Raw genomic sequence first — 26,408 nt, forward strand, 5'->3', positions numbered from 1 at the left:
TAAAAGATGCTTACTCCTTGGAAGGAAAGTTATGATCAACCTAGATAGCATATTAAAAAGCAGAGATATTACTTTGCCAACAAAGGTCCATCTAGTCAAGGCTATGGTTTTTCCCGTGGTCATGTATGGATGTGAGAGTTGGACTGTGAAGAGAGCTGATCGCCAAAGAATTGATGCTTTTGAACTGTGGTGTTGGAGAAGATTCTTGAGAGTCCCTTGAACTGCAAGGAGATCCAACCCGTTCATTCTAAAGGAGATCAGTCCTGGGTGTTCATTGGAGGGACTGATGCTAAAGCTGAAACTCCAATACTTTGGTCACCTCATGTGAAAAGTTGACTCACTGGAAAAGACTCTGATGCTGGGAGGGATTGGGGGTAGGAGGATAAGGGGACGACAGAACTCCGGGAGTTGGTGATGGACAGGGAGGCCTGGCGTGCTGTGATTCACGGGGTAGCAAATAGTCGGACATGACTGAGCGACTGAACTGAACTGAAAGAATATTCAAACAAGCATATAATTACACTCATTTCATATGCTAGCAAGGTAATGCCCAAAATCCTTCAAGCTAGGCCTCAACAGTATGTGAACCAAGAAATTCCAGATATACACGATGGATTTAGAAAAGGCAGAGGAACCTGAGATCAAATTGCCAACATTCGTTGGATAACAAAAAAAGCAAGAGCATTCCAGGATCTACTTCTGCTTCATTGACTACTATATAAAAGCCTTTGACTGTGGATCACAACAACTGTGGGAAATTCTTAAAGAAATGGGAATGCCAGACCACCTTACCTGCCTCTTGAGAAACCTGTATGCAGGTAAGGAAGCAAGTTAGAACTGGACATGGAACAATGGACTGGTTCAAATTGGGAAAGGACTATGCCGAGGCTGTATATTGTTCCCTGGCTTATTTAAATTATATGCAGAGTACATCATGCCCAATGCTGGCCTGGATGAATCATAATCTGGAATTAAGATTGCCAGGAGAAATATCAACAGTTTCTGATATGCAGATGACATCACCCTAAAGGCAGAAAGTGAAGAGGAACTAAAGAGCCTCTTGAGGAAGGTGAAAGAGGAAAGTGAAAAGGCTGGCTATAATACAGAGTGAAGTAAATCAGAAAGGAAAACACCAATACAGTATATTAACACATATATATAGAATTTAGAAAGATGGTAACTTTGACCCTATATGCGAGATAGCAAAAGAGACACAGATGTAAAGAACAGACTTTTGGACTCTGTGAGAGAAGGAGAGGGTGGGATGATTTGAGAGAAGAGCATTGAAACATGTATATTATCATACGTGAAATTGATCGCCAGTCCAGGTTTGATGCCTGAGACAGGGTGCTCAGGGCTGTTGCACTGGGATGACCCTGAAGAATGGGATGGGAAGGGAGGTGGGAGGGGGGTTTCAGGATGGGGAACACATGTACATCCATGGCTGATTCATGTGAATGTATGTTAAAAATCACTATCATACTATAAAGGAATCAGCCTCCAATTAAAATTAATTAATTAAAAAAAAACCCCAAAAAACTCCACATTCAAAAAACTAAGATCATGGCATCAGGTCCCATCAATTCATGGCATGTAGATCTGGAAAAAATGTAAGCAGTGGTGGATTTTATTTTCTTGGGCTCTAAAATCAATGTGGATGGTGAATGCCACCATGAAATTAAAGGATGCTTGCTCCTTGAAAGAAAAGCTATGACAAACCTAGACAGCATATTAAGAAGCAAAGTCATCCCTTTGTTGACAAAGGTCAGTACAGTCAAAGCTATGGTTTTTCCAGCAGTCATGCATGGATATGAGAGTTGGACCATAAGGAAAGCTGAGTGCTGAATAATAGATATTTTTGAACTGTGGTGCTGGAGAAGACTCTTGAGAGTCTCTTGGACAGCACGGAGATCAAACCAGGCAATCCTAAAGGAAATCAGTCGTGAATATTCATTGGAAGGACTGATGCTAAAGCTCCGATACTTTGGCCACTAGATTCGACGAGCCAACTCATTGGAAAAGACCCTGATGATGGGAAAGATTGAAGGCTGGAAGAGAAGGGGATGACAGAGGATGAGATGGTTGGATGGCATCACTGACTCAATGGACCTGAGTTTTGAGTATACTCTCTTAGATAATGAAGGACAGGGAAGCCTGGCATGCTGCAGTCCATGGAGATGCACTGAGTCAGACATGACTTAAGTGACTGAACAACAAAAACATCTAGGCCCTCTTGATACCACTCTGGCTGGAAAAGAAGGGTGTCCATTGCTTTTACCCACATGGTCTTCTCTCCTTTGACACCAGTGTGGTAGACTTATTACCACTGAGTGATAATGTCCTGTATTTCTAGCAGGCCTCCTCTGACACCATAGACAGTGGGGGAGGTTGTCTCATTACCACCAGGTGAGGATGAAGTCTGGTTCCCAACTGGGACTCCTTGAGATAATCACATGGAGCAGGAAGAGTTTGGTTGAGGTGCCTTGCTACAGACTGGCTTTCCACTCAGCCTTTGCTGAGACTGGGGGTGAGGCCTCAAGTTTTTGGTAGCATTTTGGTGCGAAGGGGTTATTATCAAAAATTTTTTTTCTTTGTTGTTAGGCTGTTTTTCTCCAGTTCCATTGGATAGTGAGAACAGGCTTTGGCTGGGACTATTTCGACTGTATTCATTGATGTTCTTAGGTTGTCAGCTTCTACACTACTCAATCTGGGAAACATGAGGCAAAAACAAACCTCTGATGACTTGTGGCCCCATCATTCCTCAGGTCCCAAGATCCATAGCTAGTCTGGAGTGCCTTATTCCCTTCAAATTTCAGAGTCTCCATTTTTTATTTTTTTTTTAATTTTATATTGGAGAATACTTGATTAACAATGTGTTAGTTTCAGGTGGTTCAGTTATACATATTCATGTATCTATTATTTTTAAAATATTTTCCCATTTAGATTACAGAATATTGAGCAATGTTCCCTGTGCTATACAGTAGGGCCTTGTTGTTATGTTTTAGATATAGCAGTGTGTCCTTGTCAGTCTTAAACTCCAAGTTTATCCCTGCCCTTTACTCTGCTCCCTTATTAACCATAAATTTGTTCTCTAAGTCTATGAGTCTGTTTCTGTTTTGTGTCGGTTTCATATATAGTGTCTAGTGTTTTTAACCTTTTCAAGTAGAGGAATAAAGTATGCATATTGATGCATTTGTGTGTGTGTATATGTACTGTTTTTCTTTGACACAATGACAAAGAAGAAATTATTGAAATGACAACTGGAACTGGAGTTGAGAATAGGTAAAGGGTGGAATTGTCTTTTATTCTACACTTTTTTCATGGTTGGAAATTTTTACCATGTATTGCTTATATTTAAATTTTTTAAAAACACTTAAAACAGTAGATACTTTTCAGTACCTGTCTTACATGACACGGCTTGGGAAATGGAAACCACTCTCCACGTTTTCCTTCCATAAACGATCTCCTTTCCAGGAGTCTATGACTCCCTAGCTCCTCATTCTCCTGTAACTGAACATTCTTTTTTTTTTTTTTTTTAATTATTTTGTGGTCTCTTCTAATGGCCCTTAAAACACTGGCACTCCCTAGGTTTCAATCTTTGGTCTAACATTTATTCTCCTGCTTCAAGTATTCCCTAAGCAAGACTATTCACTTGCATGGTTTTAACCACTGCTTCTACGCTCCGTTCCGTTCCGTTCAGTCGCTCAGTCGTGTCCGACTCTTTGAGACCCCGTGGACTGTATCCTACCAGGCTTCTCCGTCCATGGGATTCTCCAGGCAAGAATACTGGAGTCGGTTACCATTTCCTTCTCCAGGGGATCTTCCCGACCCAGGGATCGAACCCGGGTCTCCCGAATTGGAGGCAGACGCTTTAACCTCTGAGCCACCAGGGAAGCCCAAAGGCCAAATGTATGTCCTTAATCCTGTTATCCTGTCTGACCTCAGAGGGCTCACAGGTCTATCTATCATAACTTGTCCCAAACTGAACTCTTTTTTTTTTTTCCAATTCTTCTCCTTCCTCAGCCTATCTATTATAGGTAAATGGCAACTTCATCTTTCCAGTTGCTAAGATATAAAACCTTGAAGTTGTCAATGACTCCTCTCTGTCTCCCACATTCCACGTATGATTTGTCAGCAAGTCCTGACAGCTCTGCCTTCAAAATTATTTAGAATTTAACCATTTCTCACCATCTCCACTGTTTGTACCACTATCATCTGAGGTACAAACCACTTCTTGATTCCATTATTGAAACAGGTTCCTAATCAGTCTCCTTGCTTCTACCCTTGTTCCCCTACAGCTGTTATCCACAAAGCATCCAGAATATTCATATTAAGTCAAATCATGTCATTTCTCTAGTCAAAAACCTCATTTTATCCTACTCAGATAGCAAAGTCAAATTCCTTCCAATGTTTTTTTTTAACATTTTTAAAATGTTTTTTTATTGTGGTAAAAGTCAAATAATATAAAACATACTATTGTCATCATCTTTGTACTGTGCATTTGCACTGCTGTGCAACTCTCACCATTATCCATCTCCCCAAATTTCCACCTTCCTAAACCGAAACTCTGTCCACATTAAATGCTAATTCCCTGTTCCCTCTCCCTACCTCCACCCCCCGCCCCTGGCATCTACCAATGTGATTTCTTTTTTCTTTATTTTTAATCCATTTATTTCAATTGGAGGCTAACTACTCCATACTACTGCATTGGCTCTGCCATATATCGACATGAATCTGCCCTGGGTGTAGACGTGTTCCCCATCTTGAACCCCCCTCCCTCCTCCCTCCCCATCTCATCTCTCTGGTTCATCCAAGTACACCAGCCCTGAGTATCCTGTATCATGCATTGAATCTGGACTGGCTATTCATTTCACATATGATAATATACATGTTTCAATGCCATTCTCCCATATCATCCCACCCTCGCCTTCTGCCACAGAGTCCAAAAGTCTGTTCTATACATCTGTGTCTCTTTTGCTGTCTCGTTTACAGGGTTATCGTTACCATCTTTCAAAAAATCGGCAAAACCAATACAATAATGTAAAGTAATTAGCCTCCAATTAAAATAAATAAATTTTAAAAAAAGAATAAATTTTTGCAAAAAATATAATTTTTAAAAAATGGGCCAAAGAACCAAACAGACATTTCTCCAAGGAAGACATACAGATGGCTAACAAACACATGAAAAGATGCTCAACATCACTCATTATCAGAGCAATGCAAAGCAAAACCACAATGAGGTACCATTTCATGCCAGTCAGAATGGCTGCTATCCAAAAGTCTACAAGCAATAAATGCTGGAGAGGGTGTGGAGAAAAGGGAATCCTCTTACACTGTTGGTGGGAATGCAAACTAGTACAGCCACTATGGAGAACAGTGTGGAGATTCCTTAAAAAACTGGAAATAGAACTGCCATATGATCCAGCAATCGCACTCCTGGGCATACACACCGAGGAAACCAGAATTGAAAGAGACACGTGTACCCCAATGTTCATCGCAACACTGTTTACAATAGCTAGGACATGGAAGCAACCTAGATGTCCATCTGCAGACGAATGGATAAGAAAGCTTTGGTACATATACACAATGGAGTATTACTCAGTCATTAAAAAGAGTGCATTTGAACCACTTCTAATGAGGTGGATGAAACTAGAGCCTATTATACAGAGTGAAGTAAGCCAGAAAGAAAAACACCAATATAATATACTAATGCATATATATGGAATTTAGAAAGATGATAACAATAACCCTTCCAACGGTTTTTAAGGCCCTATAGGATCTATTCAGCTCTCCCTCCCTATTTCCTCTCTGAACTTATATTCTTTTGTTTCTTCTTTTGATTCATCCATTCTAGCCAATCTGGCCTCGTTTTTGTACAATGTACGTGATAAACACGTTTCTGCCTCAGATATTTTCTACTTAATATTTCTTCAACCTAGAATGCTTTCTCCACTGATACCTGAATGAAACTTTATTTCTTGTGGGTCTCTTCTCAGAAGTCATTTTCTCAATGAGGTCTTCCTGGGCACTGTATTTAAAATTTGAAAATCACTTCACTCAACCATTCCTATGCCCCTTTTCTTCTTTACTGTTTATCTTAATCCTCATCACCATTTAATATACTATATATTTTACTTACATGGACACTGCTTTTCTAATTTACATAAAGGTTGTATCTCCAGTGCCTAAAACAATACCTGGTAAATGTGGGTTCAGTTCATTTCAGTTCAGTTCAGTCACTCAGTCGTGTCTGACTCTTTGCGACCCCATGAACCTCAGTACACCAGGGAGACCTGGTGTATCTGGTGACCTGTCTATCACCAACTCCCAGAGTCTGCCCTAACCCATGTCCATTGTGTCAGTGATGCCATCCAACCATCTCATCCTCTGTCAACCCCTTCTCCTCCTGACCTCAATCTTTCCCAGCATCAGGGTCTTTTCAAATGAGTCAGCTCTCTGCATTGCAAATATGGGGTCAATACATATTTTCTGAATGAATGAACCAAACCAGTAAATCAATAAATGATATTTGCACTTTAGACTATGAGTCAGAAAATTACAGCTCACAGGTCTGCTGCCAGTTTTGCCAATGAAATTTTATTGGCTTGACAGAAAACAACAAAATTCTATAAAGTAATTATCCTACAATAAAAATATAAATTAATTTTTCAAAAGTTTGTCAATTCCTGGTTTGGGTTCATAGTCAACTGCTTCTAAGATATTGATCTCTGGATACATTTCAGAAATCTCAAATCCAATATGGCCCAAATTGAGCTTTTTCTCCATCTCTCCAAAATTTTCTCATTCTGTATTTCTTATATGTATGAAGTACAGCCCCATCCACACAGTATCCCAAGTGTAAGTCTATTCATCATATTACTTAAGTTTGAAGCAAGGCTTTCCCAAGCTTGTGAGAGAGTCAATTCTTAGGCCAGTTGATAAGAAGTCTGGGGTTCCCGAGGAGCGGGAAGGGGTCTGGGGCTCTCAAGAAGGAGATAGGGTTCTGGAATTCTCAAAGAGGAGGAAAGGACAAACATTTTTTTCTACATTACTTAGTCTTAGTCACATAAAATGTTTTTTTCTTTAAGCCCAGAGCTGATAATTACATAACAAAACAACTCAGCTTAAACTCTGTACTATGGATTGTATAACAATAATGTATCCTGCTTGAGAACAGTTTCTCCTTCTTGAAAACCTTCTGACTAATCTTGTTATCTTAAAATATATATTATGGGAGTGAGTCTGGTTAGATTTTTCTATTGTTAGTTCTAATCCTGTCATTTTAAAATGTAAGTTGTGGGAGTTGGTCTAGTAATATCTTTACAACCTTGAGACATTCTTTTGATTTATTTTAATAACCAATTAAAAAGTAGCTCCCTTTTTTAGTGCCTCCCTAAAACTAATGAGGGGGGCACTCTTTGCCCTTCTTCTGATGTCTATATCAGAAGCATTCTCTGTCCCTTTTTCACTTTAATAAAACTCTGCTACACAAAAGCTTTTGAGTGATCAAGCCTGGTCCCTGGTCCCAAAGCTAAATCTTCTTCTTTGGAGATCAGAATCCACCATCTTTCATCATAAGCTATCTCTTGCAAGAACTATTTCAAACATTCCAAACTCCTTAACGAGTCAAAGTCTAGTCCTTTTAGGATATGGCCACTGTCTGCCTCCAATCACAACTCCTGCCACTCCTATTTCCATTTCATGATCCAATAATATAAAATGGTCAGGGATTTTAGGTCCTTGGGCCTTAGTTCCCGCTGGACTATCTCCTGTAAATTTCATTTCCCTATTTCCCTTTCTTTCCCACTTTAAATACTGATATAGGTTGTACTTCTCTGCAAGTACCCATCCTTGATAAATCCAAAGTGCCCTGTATATACCCAGTAATACAACTGTACCAAAATGACTGGTGAGGCAGCACAGCACAGTGATTAAATACTTCAACTCTGAGCCAGGTGAAGTGAAGTGAAGTGAAGCTGCTCAGTCGTGTCCAACTCTTTGCAACCCCATGGACTGTAGCCTACCAGGTTCCTCTATCCTTGCGATTTTCCAGGCAAGAGTACTAAAGTGGGTTGCCATTTCATTCCAGGTTTGTCACTATCTAAGTTTGGGGCATGTAACTATCACATATGGGTGCATGCTCAGTTGCTTCAGTCATGTCTGACTCTTGCTACCCCATGAACAGTAGTCCACCAGTCTCCTTGTTCATGATCATTCCCAGGCAAGGATACTGGAGTGGGTTGCCATTTCCTCTTCCAGGGGATCTTCCTGACTAAGGGATTGAAACAGAGTCTCCTGCAGCTTTGCATTGGCAGGTAGATTCTTTACTGTTGAGCCACCTGGGAAGCCCAACTATCACACAGCATGTGTTTATTATCACCTTCACACTTCAGCTGAAAAAAAAAATGACTACCAGAGAAGTTACATTGTTTAATGCAACAAAGATAATATGGCAAAGAATACCAGTTGTTCTCCAAAATCCATTCTCTATTTCTTTTAGTAAAAAAACCTAAAGTCTTAGCTGGACACATGGCTGCCAAATAAAAACTAAATTTCCCTGCTTCTCTTATAGCTAGATGTGACCATGAGATTAAGTTCTGTTAAGTGGTATGTAAATGAAAGCGATATGTGAGGCTTCCAGGTCATTGCCTTAAAGGAACAGCTATATCCTCTACTTCCTTTCTTTCATCCCTCCCGGTTGATATAATGTAGAAGATATTTGGTCATGTAGATGAAGCAGCACCTTAGCGAAGACAGAACAACGGAGAAGTAACCTGGGTTATAGTCCTTGTTAAATAACCATATCAGGCCTGGACCAACTTGCTGAACCATTACAGAACCAAGAAATAAATGTCTTGAAACTTTTGTGGTGTCTTAGCAGCTTAATCTATCTATCTTACCTAATGTATCCTATCCTAAGAACTTGGATTTGAACTGTACATACCACCGGGACTGTATCACCAGTCCCCTCCCCACGAAGAAAATGTATTGAATTGATGGACAGGGAGGCCTGGCACGCTGCGATTCATGGGGTCGCAAAGAGTCTGACACGACTGAGCGACTGAACTGAACTGAACAGGGTACTGGCTTCTAGAAAGCTAAGAGTCAAATGTAGGGTCATTCATAACAAGTGTATAGGACTTGTCAATAAATATTTCTTGTCTAGCTTCATCCTTGGGTTTATTTTCTGTCTGTATCATTATTTTTCATTTTTGATTTGAGCTAATTATAATGTACGCTACCTCATATTTTACATACCATAAAAATATAACACCTTAAATTCTTTCAGAATGTGATGGGATTTAAATAAGCATAAATATTGCTTTATTTATGGTTTAATTGTACATATACCATTTTTACGGAGAAGGCAATGGCAAGCCACTCCAGTACTTTTGCCTAGAAAATCGCATGGACAGAGGAGCCTGGTAGGCTGCAGTCCATGGGGTCGCTACTAGTCGGACACGACTGAGCGACTTCACTTTCACTTTCACACATTGGAGAAGGAAATGGCAACCCACTCCAGTGTTCTTGCCTGGAGAATCCCAGGGACGGCGGAGCCTGGTCGGCTTCCGTCTGGGGTCGCACAGAGTCGGACACGACTGAAGTGACTTAGCAGCAGCAGCATACCATTTTTACACCTATCATTTTCCTTTGTTTACATAATTGTCTCCATATTATACTATTAATTCCTAAAAGGTATGAACAGTGATATTTTTCTTCTTCTATACATTCTTGCATGGAGCTTGACAACAAAATAGTTGAATGCTCAAGCAATGTTTGTTGAATAAATGAATTTCACAAGGTCAGCAATGCTATTAATTGTTACTGTATCATATGGAATTTCCTTCCATTGTAACTTGAGCCAGAGAGAAAATACAGCTTTAAAAATTGGCTAGGGGAAAGTGTCATATGTTTGGAGGAGTGATGGTGAAGACAGGAAATACATACCTTGATAAAGTGCTCAATTAGGATTTCCACCACAATATTCTGGAATTTGATGTTCATCATGGCAGCCACAGTGTCCTCCTGAGCTCTCATGAGAGTGGGCCCAAAGATCACCCCCATGTTAGAGGGGGTCATAAGATTCTCTTTGCTGTGCTCACACACACTGCCAGAAGAGAAAGAAAATGATTAACAAGATTTTGTCCAAGACCCTCTTCTAACTAAAACTGTGTTACATGCTTTAGGGGGTAAGAGAAACTACGAAGCAGAAGGAAAGGAGAGTTCCCAAATATAAATGGTAAGAAAAGATTACAAAGGAAGCAACTAGCAAAGAATACAAGATAGTATACAATTAGGGGCCAAAGTGAAACATAGCTAATTTAGTTCGTAGCACTGTACAAGTCACAAGAAGGGGAGTAGATGGCTGGAGTGTTTGGAAAGACAGGTGAGAAGCAAGATGGTATTCCAGGGCAAGAGTTACAGTATGTATAAAGCATATATAAAGAAAAACCACATAGAGAAAGTGTTTACACTCTTACCAGTAAGGAATCTAGTCTCTTCCTCAATTCTAGCTAGAGAGGCAAAGAGCTCAAAGAACCAAAAGAGATCCTTAAGAACAGCACTTTTGCATTACCTTTACTTTATAGATAAGAAAATAGAGGTCCAACGAATGAAAGAGATTTGGCTGAAGCCATAATCAGTTAGTTTCATTACTGAAGGGCCTGTAATCCAAAATTTTCTGATCCTTAATTACGTTCTTTACTTAAATTACCTTTAGTGGCTTCCTATTACATATAGGACACTGCCAATTGTCCTTAAAGTAGCAATTAAACTCTTCAGTAACTTGACACCTACTTCCAATCTCAATGCACAGCCTGGGCTCTGAAGTTGACCTGGGTTTGAATCCCAACACTGTCACCCATTAGATGTGCAACAGTGAGTGTTGGTGACCCAACCTCTCTGGGCTTAAGCTTTCCCACTTGTGAAAATAGTATCCATCTCAGAGTGTTGTGAACTAAATAGAGCTAAATTGCGTTAGAAAGGTATCCTGGAAATATTTAATTAGAAGGATCTACTCTTATACTTCAGATGCTTATATCTTTCCTTTTCTCCTTTGCTTTTCGCGTCTCTCCTTTTCACAGCTATTTGTAAGGCCTCCTCAGACAGCCATTTTGCTTTTTTGAATTTCTTTTCCATGGGGATGGTTTGGTACCTGTCTCCTGTACAATGTCATGAATCTCCATCCATAGTTCATCAGGCACTCTATCTATCAGATCTAGTCCCTTAAATCTATTTCTTACTTCCACTGTATAATCATCAGGGATTTGATTTAGGTCATATCTGAATGGAAAAGTGGGCCTTAGAGAGCATCACTACGAATAAAGCTATTGCAGGCGATTGAATTTCAATTGAGCTATTTCAAATTCTGAAAGATGATGCTGTGAAAGTTCTGCACTCAATATGCCAGCAAATTTGGAAAACTCAGCAGTGGCCACAGGACTGGAAAAGGTCAGTCTTCATTCCAATTCCAAAGAAAGGCAATGCCAAAGAATGCTCAAACTACCGCACAATTGCACTCAACTCACACGCTAATAAAGTCATGCTCAAAATTCTCCAAGCCAGGCTTCAGCAATACGTGAACCGTGAACTTCCAGATGTTCAAGCAGGTTTTAGAAAAGGCAGAGGCACCAGAGATCAAATTGCCACATCTGCTGGATCATAGAGAAAGCAAGAGAGTTCCAGAAAAACTGCAAGGAGATCCAACCAGTCCATTCTAAAGATCAGTCCTGGGTGTTCATTGGAAGGACTGATGCTAAAGCTGAAACTGCAATACTTTGGCCACTCCTGCGAAGAGTTCACTCACTGGAAAAGACTCTGATGCTGGGAAAGGTTGGGGGCGGGAGGAGAAGGGGACGACAGAGAATGAGATGGCTGGATGGCATCACCGACTCTGTGGACGTGAGTTTGAGTGAACTCCGAGAGTTGGTGAGGGACAGGGAGGCCTGGCGTGCTGTGATTCATGGGGTCGCGGAGAGTCAGATACGACTGAGCAACTGAACTGAATTTCATGCATTGCAGGCAGATTCTTTACCAACTGAGCTATCAGGGAAGTGACCCATTGTTATAAAACCCTTTATCAAATCCTCTGGGGTTGTGACAGTGTTTTTGAGGCAGGTACCTGCTGTGTCCCCATTTGCCTGGCAAAATAATAAAGTCATTGTTTTCTACTTCACCCAAAAACTCTGTCTCCAAGATTAGATTCAAAACAGTGTACAGAAAAGCTGAGCTTTTGCTAACATTACCATCCCTGTGTAGACAGCATTAGTTTCTTCCACTGGTGTTATACTGGTTTTGGTTCAGATGGTAATGCATCTGCCTGCAGTGCAGGAGACCCGGGTTTTATCCCTGGGTTGGGAAGATCCCTTGGAGAAGGAAATGGCAACCAACTCCAGGATTCTTGCCTGAAAAATTCCATGGACGAAGGAGCCTGGTAGGCTACAGTCCATGGGGTTGCAAAGAGTCGGACACGACTGAGCGACTTCACTTTCACTTATCCATAATTTACTTTAAATACTTACACATAGCCAGTGAAATGTCCTGAGTTTCACCAATGTCATTAACTGCAATGACATCATTATTGTATTGTGTACTACTAAGAAAGAAAAAATTTTCATTGTCAACTCATGCTTTTGAAGACATTTTAAATAGAAAATAAATTCAACAATGAATATAATTTAACTAAAATGACTACAACATGAGTAGCAATGACCATGTTCATGCATGTAGAAGTTATGACAATTACATAAAAACTGCTACCTGACAACAGTGATTTTAAGAAGCTATTGTTTCTAAGAGTCAACCAGAATTCAGGTTACAATCTGAAAAATATAACGGCTCCTAAGAATGGAAGGAATTTGATATATGTATTTGTTAGTTTTTCTGCACACTCTAGGACAGGTGCATAACAGAAGCAGAAGAGATGAAGAGGTGGCAAGAATACACAGAACTATACAAAAAAGGTCTTAATGACCCAGATAACCATGACGGTGTGATCACTCACCTAGAACCAGATATCCTTATGTATGAAGTCAAGTGGGCCTTAGGAAGCATTACTATGAACAAACCTAGAGGAGGTGATAGAATTCCAGTGGAGCTATTTCAAATCCTAAAAGATAAAGCTGTTGAAGTGTTACACTCAATATGCCAGCAAATTTGGAAAACTCAGCAGTGGCCACAGGACTGGGAAAGGTAAGTTTTCACTCAAATCCAAAGAAAGGAAATGCCACAAGATGTTCAAACTACCATAAAATTGTGCTCATTTCACATGCTAGCAAGGTAATAGGCTTGAACAGTATGTGAACCGAGAAATTTTACACATGCAAACTGGATTTAGAAAAGGCAGAGGAACCAGAGATCATATTGCCAACATCCACTAGATCATAGAAACAGCAAGGTAATTCCAGAAAAATGTCTACTTCTGCTTCGTTGACTATGCTAAAACTTTTGATTGTGTGCATCACAACAAACTGTGGAAAACTCTTAAAGAGATGGGAATACAAGACTACCTTACCTGCCTCTTGAGAAACCTATATGCGGGTCAAGAAGCAACTGTTAGAATCAGACATGGAACAAAGGACTGTTTCAAATTTGGGAAAAGAAGTACGTCAAGGCTGTATATTGTCACCTCGCTTATTTAACTTCTATGCAGAATACATCATGCAAAATACCGGGCTGGATGAAACACAAGCGGGAATTAAGATTGCCAGGAGAAATATCAACAAAGACAGATATGCAGATGATACCACTCTGTGGCACAAAATGAAGAGGAACTAAATAGCCTCTTGATTAGGATGAAAGAGGAGAGTGAAAAATCTGGCTTACAACTCAACATCCAAAAACTAAGATCATGACATCTGGTCCCATCACTTCATGGCAAATAGGAGGGGAAAAAATGGAAATAATGACAGACTCTATTTTCCTGGGCTCCAAAATCAACTGTTGATGGTGACTACAGCCAAGAAATTAAAGACACTTGCTCCTTGTAAGTAAAGCTATGACAAACCTAGACAGCATTTTAAAAAGCAGACATATCACTTTGCCCACAAAGGTCCATAAAGCCAAAATATGGTTTTTCCAGTAGTCATGTATGGAGCTGACCGTTGGATCATAAAGGAGGCTGAGGGCTGAAGAACTGATGTTTTCAAACAGTGGTCCTGGAGAGAAGACTCTTGCGAGTCCCTTGGACTGCAAGGTGATCAAACCAGTCAATCGTAAAGGAAATCAAAACTGAATATTCATTGGAAGAACTGATGCTGAAGTTAAACCTCCAATACTTTGGCCATTTGATGCAAAGAACCAACTCATTTTAAAAGATCCTGATGCTGAGAAAGATTGAGGGCAGGAGGACAAAGGGGCAACAGAGGATGAGATGATTGAATGGCATCATTGACTCAATGGATATGAGTTTGAGCAAACTCTGGGAGACAGTGAAGGACAGGGAAGCCTGCTGAAGTCCATTGGGTCATAAAGATTCAAACACGACTTAGACACTGGACAACTAGGACAAGCAAATTATGATTGCAGTACTCTGATTGTAAATGCATACTTACATACTCTAGGACTGAATAATAAGCATTTAAAAGACTCTGATTTGAAGCCAGAGGGGATGGCTTCAGTTAACTTCATCTCCAGTCAATACCAGTGGGTTTGTTAATTAGCATGATTGGTGGCAAACTGATATTTCATTGCTTAGATGTGTCAAGATATATGGATTATGGATTGGCTAGAAGTATTGTATGACTTTACTAGCGTGTGAGATGGGTGCAATTGTGCGGTAGTTTGAGCATTCTTTGGCATTACTTTTCTTTGGGATTGGAATGAAGACTGACCTTTGCCAGTCCTGTGGCCACTGCTGAGTTATCCAAATTTGCTGGCATATTGAGTGCAACACTTTCACAGCATCATCTTTCAGGATTTGAAATAGCTCAACTGGAATTCCATCACCTCCCCTAGCTTTGTTTGTAGTGATGCTTTCTAAAGCCCACTTGACTTAACATTCCACGATGTCTGGCTCTAGGTAAGTGATCATGCCATCGTGATTGTCTTGGTTGTGAAGATCTTTTTTGTACAGTTCTTCTGTGTATTCTTGCCACCTCTTCTTAATATCTGCTGCTTCTGTTAGGTCCACACCATTTCTGTCCTTTATTGAGCCCATCTTTGCATGAAATGTTCCCTTGATATCTCTAATTTTCTTGAAGAGATCTATTCTCCAAGCCAGGCTTCATCAATATGTGAACCGTGAACTTCCAGATGTTCAAGCAGGTTTTAGAAAAGGCAGAGGCACCAGAGATCATATTGCCAATATCCGCTGGATCATGGAGAAAGCAAGAGAGTTCCAGATAAACATCTATTTCTGCTTCATTGACTATGCCAAAGCCTTTGACTGTGTAGATCACAATAAACTGTGGAACATTCTGAAAGAGATGGGAATACCAGACCACCTGACTTGCCTCTTGAGAAACCTGTATGCAGGTCAGGAAGCAACAGTCAGAACTGGATATGGAACAACAGACTGGTTCCAAATAGGAAAAGGAGTACGTCAAGGCTGTATATTGTCACCCTGCTTATTTAACGTCTATGCAGAGTACATCATGAGGAACGCTGGGCTGGAAGAAGCACAAGCTGGAATCAAGATTGCCGGGAGAAATATCAATGACCTTAGATATGCAGATGACACTACCCTTATGGCAGAAAGTGAAGAGGAACTCAAAAGCCTCTTGATGAAAGTGAAAGAGGAGAATGAAAAGGTTGGCTTGAAGCTCAACATTCAGAAAACAAAGATCATGGCATCTGGTCCCATCACTTCATGGGAAATAGATGGGGAAACAGTGGAAGCAGTGTCAGACTTTATTTTTGGGCTCCAAAATCACTGCAGATGCTGATTGCAGCTACGAAATTAAAAGATGCTTACTCCTTGGAAGGAAAGTTATGGCCAACCTTGATAGTATATTAAAAAGCAGAGAGAGACATTACTTTGCCAACCAAGGTCCGTCTAGTCAAGGCTATGGTTTTTCCCGTGGTCATGTATGGATGTGAGAGTTGGACTGTGAAGAAAGCTGATCGCCGAAGAATTGATGCTTTTGAACTGTGGTGCTAGAGAAGACTCTTGAGAGTCCCTTGGACTGCAAGGAAATCCAACCAGTCCTTTCTAAAGGAGATCAGTCCTGGGTGTTCATTGGAAGGACTGATGCTAAAGCTGAAACTGCAATACTTTGGCCACCTCATGCGACGATGTGACTCACTGGAAAAGACTGATGCTGGGAGGGATTGGGGGCAGGAGGAGACTAGGACCACAGAGAATGAGATGGCTGGATGGCATCACCAGCTCGATGGACATGAGTTTGAGTGAACTCCAGGAGATGGTGATGGACGGGGAGGCATGGCATGCCGTGATTCATGGGGTTGCAAAGAGTCCGTCACGACTGACTGAACTGAACTGAAATGAGAAGTATTGTATAGACATTCCCAATCTTGTATTTACAGGTTAGAAGAATAGAGATCAATCTAAACATCAGTAAGGTGGATCAACTAATATTTATCTTCAGATGTGATGCAGTATAAGGTACACAAAAATCACCTATGATATGTTCTATCCTCAAAATAACTAACTTGAATCCATCTAGCCTTAAAATACAACTTCTACTTTATGAGAAAAAGAAAATAGGGCAATAAGCTGAAAAATATAATGAAGAAAGTAAACACAACTAGTAAGTAAGACTATCCTGAACAAATAAGCTTTGGGTCAGCTAAGGAAATGCTAATATGGTCTGGAAAGGTAGAAACTGTTGAACTGAAAAAAGGTGGAATTGCTGAAAAGTCTGGTGCTATTGAACAGCATTATCTCAATTTAGTCAAAAACTCAAATGCATTTGTGTGAAATGTGTGCGTATACATAAACATGCACACTCACAGAAAGATCCAGAATAAAATGCACTAACAGGTTAATAATAGTGATTTTTGAGTTCTGTTAACAGAAGGCTTTTATTTTTATTGAATTTTTGTTCTTTATATTTTCTAATCTCTATAATGTAACGGTATTGCTTCAGAAATAACAGAAGTGTTATTACAAAAAATAAGAAGATTTTAATAAGCCTGACAACTCACACACTTTAGAATGGTAGCCCAAGCCTAGGACTGCACAGTGGCCTTCCGTTTGGGCATTAGATTATGGGATTTAATTGCCTGACTTCAACTGAAGTGCTGTGATATTATCTTATCTGCTTCAAGTTAAAGTTTAATGCATGATGCAGTCAGAGCACCTGAAAGGAAAGACAGCTGAGACTTCACTGAGTTTACAGAACAGATTGTATAACTCTTTTGCATTTGCTTCAAGAAAAATATCTGCATGAGTGGCAGAATTAGGCCTTGAGGCTTGCTTCCATTGTATTACAATATGCCACTGGTAGTGAGACTGTGGGGGAGGTAACCTGTAGAGTTCTCCTACATGTGATTAATGGAAGTGATAGACAACAACCAGAAAGAATGGAATAATTAGAAATCTCAAATTGGTTGAGGTCAGTTTGTGTTTGCCTGTTATTAGCCTAGAAAACAGGACAGCGGTGGGAATACGGAACAAAGGCATAAGTTATAATTATCATATAGATTATGAAAGCCATGGCAGGAGAATACTGTAAATTTTGAAAGCACATGAATTTTCTTCTTCTGTGTAAATGTTGCTGTTGGAACTAAGCCTATTTTTATTTGAATTTTCCATGTAAATTTTGGTTATAAAGACAAATCCATGAAAGAATGCTATTATGAACACTCATACTGTCTTTACCTAAATTCAGGAATTGATTTTTTTCATACATTTGCATTCTTTGTTCTGTATATTTATTCCTGAGTCCTTTAAGAGTAAATGTCTTCAGCCCTGACTATCTCACTATTCATCTCCAAACAATAAGCATGTTGTCCTATAAATACCTGTAACATGTTTATATCAAGGAAAATTTATGATAATTTCATATCACCCAATATCTGGTACCTATTTAAGTTTTCTCAAATGTCATGAAAAAATATTTTTAGTTGAAAGTTTCAAATCTAGATCAAATTTCATATGCTGCATTTGTTTATGCTTCTTTAGTTTCTTAATATAGAACAGTTCTAGGCTCAGTCACTTCAGTCGCGTTCAACTCTTTGGAACCCAGTGGACTATAGCCCACCAGGCTCCTCAGTCCATGGAATTCTCCAGGAAAGAATACTCACTGGATTGTCAATCTCTCCTCCAGGGGACCTTCCTGACCTAAAGATGGAACCCAAGTCTCCCTCACTGGAGGGAGATTCTTTACTGCTGAGCTACCAGGGAAGCCCATATAGAACAGTACAACTACCTTTTCCCCTCAGAACATTGACTAAACAAACAAAAAAAAAAAAATTCAAGACAATTGTCTTAAAGAGTGTCAAACATTTTGCATTTTTTCTATACCCTGTATTTCCTGTAACTTAGAGGCTAAATTTGAGTAGGGTTAAACATTCTTTGCTGAAGCCTGGCTTGAAGAATTTTGAGCATGACTTTATTAGCGTGTGAAATGAGCAAAATTGTGTGGTAGTTTGAGCATTCTTTGGCATTGACTTTGGGATTGGAATGAAGACTGACCTTTGCCAGTCCTGTGGCCACTGCTGAGTTTTCCAAATTTGCTGGCATGTTGAGTGCAGCATTTTCACAGCACCATCTTTCAGGCTTGAAATAGCTCAACTGGAATTCCATCACCTCACTAGCTTTGTTCATAGTGATGCTTTCTAAGGCCCACTTGACTTCACATTCCAAGATGTCTGGCTCCAGGTGAGTGATCACACCATCATGATTATCTTCGTCACGAAGATGTTTTTTGTATAGTTCTTCTGTGTATTCTTGCCACCTCTTCTTAATATCTTCTGCTTCTGTTCGGTCCATATCATTTCTATCCTTTATCGAGCCCATCTTTGCATGAAATATTCCCTTGGAATCTCTAATTTTCCTGAAGAGATCTCTAGTCTTTCCCATTCTCTTGTTTTCATCTGTTTCTTTCCATTGATTGCTGAGGAAGGCTTTCTTATCTCTCCTTGCTATTCTTTGGATCTCCGCATTTAAATGCTTATATCTTTCCTTTTCTCCTTTGCTTTTCACTTCTCTTCTTTACATAGCTATTTCTAAGGCCTCCCCAGACAGCCATATTGCTTTTTTGCATTTCTTTTCCATGGGGATAGTCTTGATCCCTGTCTCCTGTACAATGTCACGAATCTCCGTCCATAGTTCATCAGGCACTCTATCTTTCAGATCTAGTCCCTTAAATCTATTTCTCACTTCCACTGTATAATCATAAGGGATTTGATTTAGGTCATATCTGAATGGTCTAGTGGTTTTCCCTACTTTCTTCCATTTAAGTCTGAATTTGGCAATAAGGAGTTCATGATCTGAGCCACAGTCAGCTCCTGGTCTTGTTTATGCTAACTGTATAGAGCTTCTCCATTTTTGGTTGCAAAGAATATAATCAATCTGATTTCGGTGTTAACATCTGGTGATGTCCATGTGTACAGTCTTCTCTTGTGTTGTTGAAAGAGGGTGTTTGCTATAACCAGTGTGTTCTTTTGGAAAAACTATATTAGCTTTTGCCCTGCTTCATTTCAAGCTCCAAGGCCAAATCTGCCTGTTACTCCAGGTGTTTCTTGACTTCCTACTTTTGCATTCCAGTTCCCTATAATGAAAAGGACATATTTTTATTTAGATTCATGGGGTCACAAAGAGTCGGACATGACTGAGCAATTGAACTGAACTGAACTGAACTGAAACATTCTTGGCAAAAATATTTGTTTATGTTGTATCAGTTCAGTTCAGTCACTCAGTCGTGTCTGACTGTTTGCGACCCCATGAATCACAGCACACCAGGCCTCCCTGTCCATCACCAACTCCCGGAGTTCACTCAAACTCATGTCCACAGAGTCGGAGATGTCATCCAGCCATCTCATTCTATGTCGTCCCCTTCTCCTCCCGCCCCCAACCTTTCCCAGCATCAGAGTCTTTTCCAGTGAGTCAACTCGTCGTATGAGGTGGCCAAAGTATTGCAGTTTCAGCTTTAGCATCAGTCCTTCCAATGAATACCCAGGATTGATCTCCTTTAGAATGGACTGGTTGGATCTCCTTGCAGTCGAAGGGACGCTCAAGAGTCTTCTCCAACACCACAGCTCAAAAGCATCAATTCTTCGGTGATCAGCTTTCTTCACAGTCCAACTCTCACATCCATACATGACCACGGGAAAAACCATAGCCTTGACTAGACGGACCTTGGTTGGCAAAGTAATGTCTCTGCTTTTTAATATACTATCAAGGTTGGTCATAACTTTCCTTCCAAGGAGTAAGCGTCTTTTAATTTCTGGCTGCAATCAGCATCTGCAGTGATTTTGGAGACCAAAAAAATAAAGTCTGACACTGTTTCCACTGTTTTTCCATCTATTTCCCATGAAGTGATGGGACCAGATGCCATGATCTTTGTTTTCTGAATGTTGAGCTTCAAGCCAACATTTTCACTCTCCTCTTTCACTTTTATCAAGAGACTTTTTAGTTCCTCTTCACTTTCTGCCATAAGGGTAGTGTCATCTGCATATCTGAGGTTATTGATATTTCTCCCAGCAATCTTGATTCCAGCTTGTGCTTCTTCCAGCCCAGCGTTCCTCATGATGTACTCTGCATATAAGTTAAATAAGCAAGGTGCAATATACAGCCTTGACGTACTCCTTTTCCTATTTGGAACCAGTCTGTTGTTCCATGTACAGTTCCCATTGGAAGGTCAGCTTTTGTTATTATCAGTGATGCTATATTTGATCAATTAATTAAGGCAGTGTTTGCTAGATAACTTCATTGTAAAGATACAGTTTTCCATTTGTAATTAGTAAGGAATCTGTGGATAATACTTTGAAACTTTATGCATATATTGCTCCTGAAAAATCTTTTACCCAATGGTATTGATCCATGCCTGAAATAGGGCACTGAATTTGCAAATTAGTCGTTTTTCTTTTAAAGTATAGTTGATTTACAATATTAGTTTCAGGAGTACAACACAGTTATTTAATAGCTTTAGAGATTATACTCCATTCAAAGTTATAAAATATTGGCTATATTTCCTGTGCTGTAGAATATATCCTTGTAGCTTATTTATTTTATACACACTACTTTGTATAGGGTTTCTCAGGTGGTGCTACTGGTAAAGAACCTGCCTGCCAATGCAAGAGACATGAGAGGCAGGTTCGATCCCTGGTTCAGGAAGATCCCCTGGAGGAGGGCATGACAACCCACTCCAGTATTCTTGTCTGGAAAATTCCCATGGGCAGAGGAGCCTGGGGATACAGTCCATAGGGTCACACAGAGTTGGATAGGACTGAAGTGACTTAGCAAGCACACTCTTTGTACTTTAGTCCCTTACCACTATCTTACCATTCCCCCTTTCCCTCTACCCACTATCAACCACTAGTTTGTTTTCTATATCTGTGAGTCTGTTGTGGCTTTGTTATGAACATCCATTTAATTTTTTTAGATTCCACATATAAATGATAACAAGCAGTATTTGTCTTTCTCTATCTGACTTATTTCACTTAGCATAATACCCTCCAAGTCTACTCATGTTGTTGTAGATGACAAAATTTCATTCCTATTGTGGCTTAATGGTATTCCATTGTACGTATATATACCATGGCTGCTTTATCAATTCATCTGTTGATGGATACTTAGGTTGCTTCCACATTTGGGCATTTGTAATTGACATGGTTATGAACACTGGAGAAGACTCTTAAGAGTTTCTTGGACAGCAAGGTGATCAAAGCAGTCAATCCTAAAGAAATCAACCCTGAATATTCATTGGAAGGACTGATGCTGAAGCTGAAGCTCCAATACTTTGGCCACCAGATGGGAAGAGGTGACGCATTGGAAAAGACCTTATGTTCAGAAAGATTGAGGGCAAGAGGAGAAGGGGTTGACAGAGCATGAGATGGTTGGATGGCATCACTGATTCAATGGACATGAGTTTGAGCAAACTCCAGGAGATGGTGAAGGACAGGGAAGCCTGGCGTGCTGCAGTTTATGAGATCACAAAGAGTCAGACATAGCAACTGAAAAACAACAACCCCATATTCACAGCAGCACTATTTACAATAACTAGGACATGGAAGCAACCTAGATGTTCATCGACTGATGAATGGATAAAGAAACTGTGGTACATATATACAATGTGATGTTACTCAGCCATAAAAAGGAATGAATATTAGTCGGTGCTAAGGAGGTAGATGAGCCTAAAACCTATAATACGGAGTGAAGTAAGTCAGAAAGAGAAAAACAAATATTGGATATTAACACATATATATGGAATCTAGAAAGATTGTACTGATGAGCCTATTTGCAGCACAGCAATGGAGACACAGACATAGAGAACAGATTTATGGACACGTGGGGGTGGTAGAAAGGAGAGGGTGGGATGAATGTAGAGAGTAGCATGGAAACATATACACTGCCATTTGTAAAATAGATAGCCACTGGGAATTTGGTGTATGACTCAGGGAACTCAAACTGGGGCTATGTAACCACCTAGAGAGAGGGGATGGGGTGGGAGGAAGTCTCAAGAGGAAGGGGACATATGTATACCGATGGCTGATCCACGTTGATATATGGCAGAAACCAACACAATATTGTAGTTATCCTTCAATCCAAAAATAAAAAATAAATAAAGGAAAAAAAGCATCCCTTAGATCCAGGATGTTTCCATTTGTCCTTATGATACACTGTTGAACTTAGGGGAGAAAGTTACAAATCATCTAGGAACTGGAGCATCCATACGATATTCCTTTTTATTAATTCTCCCCAAAAATAATTAGTGACATCAAGCATACATTCATATTCAAAGTCTTATTTATTTTTCCACAAAAGCTGTATTTTGATTTTTAAATTCTGCCAAATGTTACCTACTCTGTATGAAAGGTATAGTAGGTTAAAATGTGTCACATTTTACTGATTCAAAGCATATTATAAAATTAATGCTATTCTGAGCTATCAATTAAAATTTATTTTTGTCTTACTCACCCTTACACCCTTGCTTTTGCAATGAGTACCTTTTACTTAAAATACCGCATGACACTTTGTCCTTACCTTTCCCAACATCAAAAAACTTGCTGTTGTCTGATTTTTTTTTCCCCACACTTTAAACTTTTTGTTTTGTATTGGGATATATTTCCACATAAATTGTGAAATTATTTGTTCCAGTTCTCTGGAAAATACTGTTGGTAGCTTTAAAGGGAGTGCATTGAATCTATAGATTGCTTTGGGTAGTATACTCATTTTCACTATATTGATTCTTCCAATCCATGAACATGGTATATTTCTCCATCTATTTGTGTCCTCATTAATTTCTTTCATCAGTGGTTTATAGTTTTCTATATATAGGTCTTTTGTTTCTTTAGGTCGATTTATTCCTAAGTATTTTATTCTCTTTGTTGCAATGGTGAATGGAATTGTTTCCTTAATTTCTCTTTCTGTTTTCTCATTGTTAGTGTATAGGAATGCAAGGAATTTCTGTGTGTTGATTTTATATACTGCAACTTTACTCTATTTATTGATTAGCTCTAGTAATTTTCTGGTGGAGTCTTTAGGGTTTTTTATGTAGAGGATCATGTCATCTGCAAACAGTAAGAGTTTTACTTCTTCTTTTCCAATTTGGATTCATTTTATTTCTTTTTCTGCTCTGATTGCTGTTGCCAAAACTTCCAAAACTATGTTGAATAGTAGCGGTGAGAGTGGGCACCCTTGTCTTGTTCCTAACTTTAGGGGAAATGCTTTCAATTTTTCACCATTGAGGATAATGTTTGCTGTGGGTTTGTCATATATGGCTTTTATTATGTTAAAGTATGTTCTTTCCATGCCTGCTTTCTGGAGCGTTTTTGTCATAAGTGGATGTTGAATTTTGTCAGAGGCTTTATCTGCATCTAATGAGATAATCATATGGCTTTTAACTTTCAGTTTGTTAATGTGGTGTACCATATTGATTGATTTGCGGATTTTAAAGAATCTTTGCATCCCTGGGATAAAGCCCACTTGGTCATGATGTATGAACTTTTTAATATGTTGTTGGATTCTCTTTGCTAGAGTTTTGTTAAGGATTGCTGCATCTATGTTCATCAGTGATATTGGCCTGCAGTTTTCTTTTTGTGTGGCATCTTTGTCAGTTTTTGGTATTAGGGTGATGGTGGCCTCATAGAATGAGTTTGGAAGTTTACCTTCCTCTGCAATTTTCTGGAAGTGTTTGAGTAGGATAGGTGTTAGCTCTTCTCTAAATTTTTGGTAGAATTCAGCTGTGAAGCCATCTGGTCCTGGGCTTTTGTTTGCTGAAGATTTCTGATTACAGTTTCGATTTCCATGCTTGTGATGGGTATGTTTAGATTTTCTATTTCTTCCTGGTTCAGTGTTTGAAGGTTATACTTTTCTAAGAATTTGTCCCTTTCATCCAAGTTGTCCATTTTATTGGCATATGGTTGCTGATAGTAGTCTCTTATGATCGTTGTGATTTCTCCATTTTCATTTCTAGTTTTGTTGATTTAATTCTTCTCTGTTTCCTGATGAGTCTGGCTAATGGTTTGTCAATTTTATTTATCTTCTCAAAGAACCAAGCTTTTAGCTTTGTTGATTTTTGCTATGGTCTCGAAAGATGAGCGCCGAAGAATTGATGCTTTTGAACTGTGGTGCTGGAGAAGACTCTTGAGAGTCCCTTGGACTGCAAGGAGATCCAACCAGTCCATTCTAAGGGAGATCAATCCTGGGTGTTCATTGGAAGGACTGATGCTAAAGCTGAAACTGCAATACTTTGGCCACTTCATCCGACGGGTTGACTCACTAGAAAAGACTCTGATGCTGGGAAAGGTTGGGGGCGGGAGGAGAAGGGGACGACAGAGAATGAGGTGGCTGGATGGCATCACCAACTCTGTGGACATGAGTTTGAGTGAACTCCGGGAGTTGGTGATGGACAGGGAGGCCTGGTGTGCTGTGATTCATGGGGTTGTGGAGAGTCGGACACGACTGAGCGACTGAACTGAACTGAACTGAACTTTTATTTCTTTTGCGTTTATTACTGCCCTATTTTTTTTTTATTATTTCTTTCCTTCTACTAACCCTGTATAGCTGATTAACAATGTTGTGGCTGTTTCCGGTGAACAGCAAAGGGACTCAGCCATACATATACTTGTATTCATTCTCCCCCACACCCCACTCCCCTGCCATCCAGCCTGGCACATAACATTGAGCAGAGTTCCATGTGCTATCAATAGGTCTTTGTTGGTTATCCAGTTTAAATATAGTAGTGTGTATATGATGTTCCTAAAGTCCCTAACTCTCCCTTCAGCCCAGGCATTCATGAGTTCATTTTCTAAGTCTGTAAGTCTCTTTCTGCTTTGTAAGTTAAATTTATTTGCAACATTTCTTTTTAGATTCACATATAAGAGATATCATATGATATTTCTCATTCTCTGTCTAACTTGCTCAGTATGACACTCTCTAGGTTCATCCATATTACTGCAAATGACATTCCTTCATTCTTTTTGATGGCTAAGTAGTATTCCATTGTATATATGTACCACTTTTTCTTTATCCACTCCTTTGTTGATGGACATTTAGATTGCTTCCATGTCTTGGCTATTGTAAACAGTGCTAAGATGAACATTGGGGTGAATGTATCCTTTCAGATCATGTTTTTATTTTTCCCAGATATATGCCCAGGAGTGGGACTGCAGGGTCATATTGTAGCTCTATTTTTAGTTATTTAAGGAACCTCCATACTAATATCCATAGAAACTGCACCAATTTACATTCCTACTAAGAGTGTAGGAGGGTTCCCTTCTCTCAACACTCTCTTCACCGTTTGTTTTTGGTGGATTTTTTGATGATAGTCATTCTGATTGCAGTAAGGTGATATGTCTTTATAATATGATTTGCTCAGGGCTGGTGTACTGGGATGAACCAGAGGGATGGGATGGGGAGGGAGGTGGGAGGAGGGTTCAAGATGGGGGACACATGTACACCCAGGGCAGATTAATGTCAATATATGGCAAAACCAATACAATAATATAAAGTAATTAGCCTCCATATAAATAAATAAATTAAAAAAAATATTGATTTGTATTTCTCTGATATTGAATATCTTTTCATGTGACTATTGGTCATCTGTACGCCCTTTTTGAAGAAATGTCTATTGAGGTCTTCTGATCATTTTTTGAGTGGGTTGTTTGTTCTGATGCAATTAAGCGTCATAAGCTGTTTGCAAATTTTGGAGACTAATTTCTTATCAGTCACATCATTTGCAAATATTTTCTCTCAATGTGTGGGTTGTCTTTTCGTTTTGTTTATTGTTTCCTTTGCTGTGCAAAAGCTTTTTAGAAGGTCCAATTTAATTTTGTTTTTA

The 26,408-nt window shown here is 39.5% G+C and overlaps 1 protein-coding gene across 7 annotated transcripts in view; it reads right to left on the bottom strand.

The window, feature by feature from the left end:
• The window catches only part of OPHN1 (oligophrenin 1), a 534,987-nt gene that overhangs the window by 122,084 nt on the left and 386,495 nt on the right, over window positions 1-26,408 (bottom strand). For all 7 annotated transcript variants that reach the window (XM_088833841.1, XM_088833840.1, XM_088833845.1 and 4 more), the window contains one exon: window positions 9,949-10,108. In XM_088833841.1, the coding sequence (XP_088689967.1) occupies window positions 9,949-10,108 (160 nt within the window). The remainder of the gene's footprint in view (window positions 1-9,948; window positions 10,109-26,408) is intronic.

This window comes from Moschus berezovskii, chromosome X (assembly GCF_049115385.1).
Source record: "Moschus berezovskii isolate FMDL1 chromosome X, NW_MosBer_1.0, whole genome shotgun sequence".
NCBI lineage: Eukaryota > Metazoa > Chordata > Mammalia > Artiodactyla > Moschidae > Moschus > Moschus berezovskii.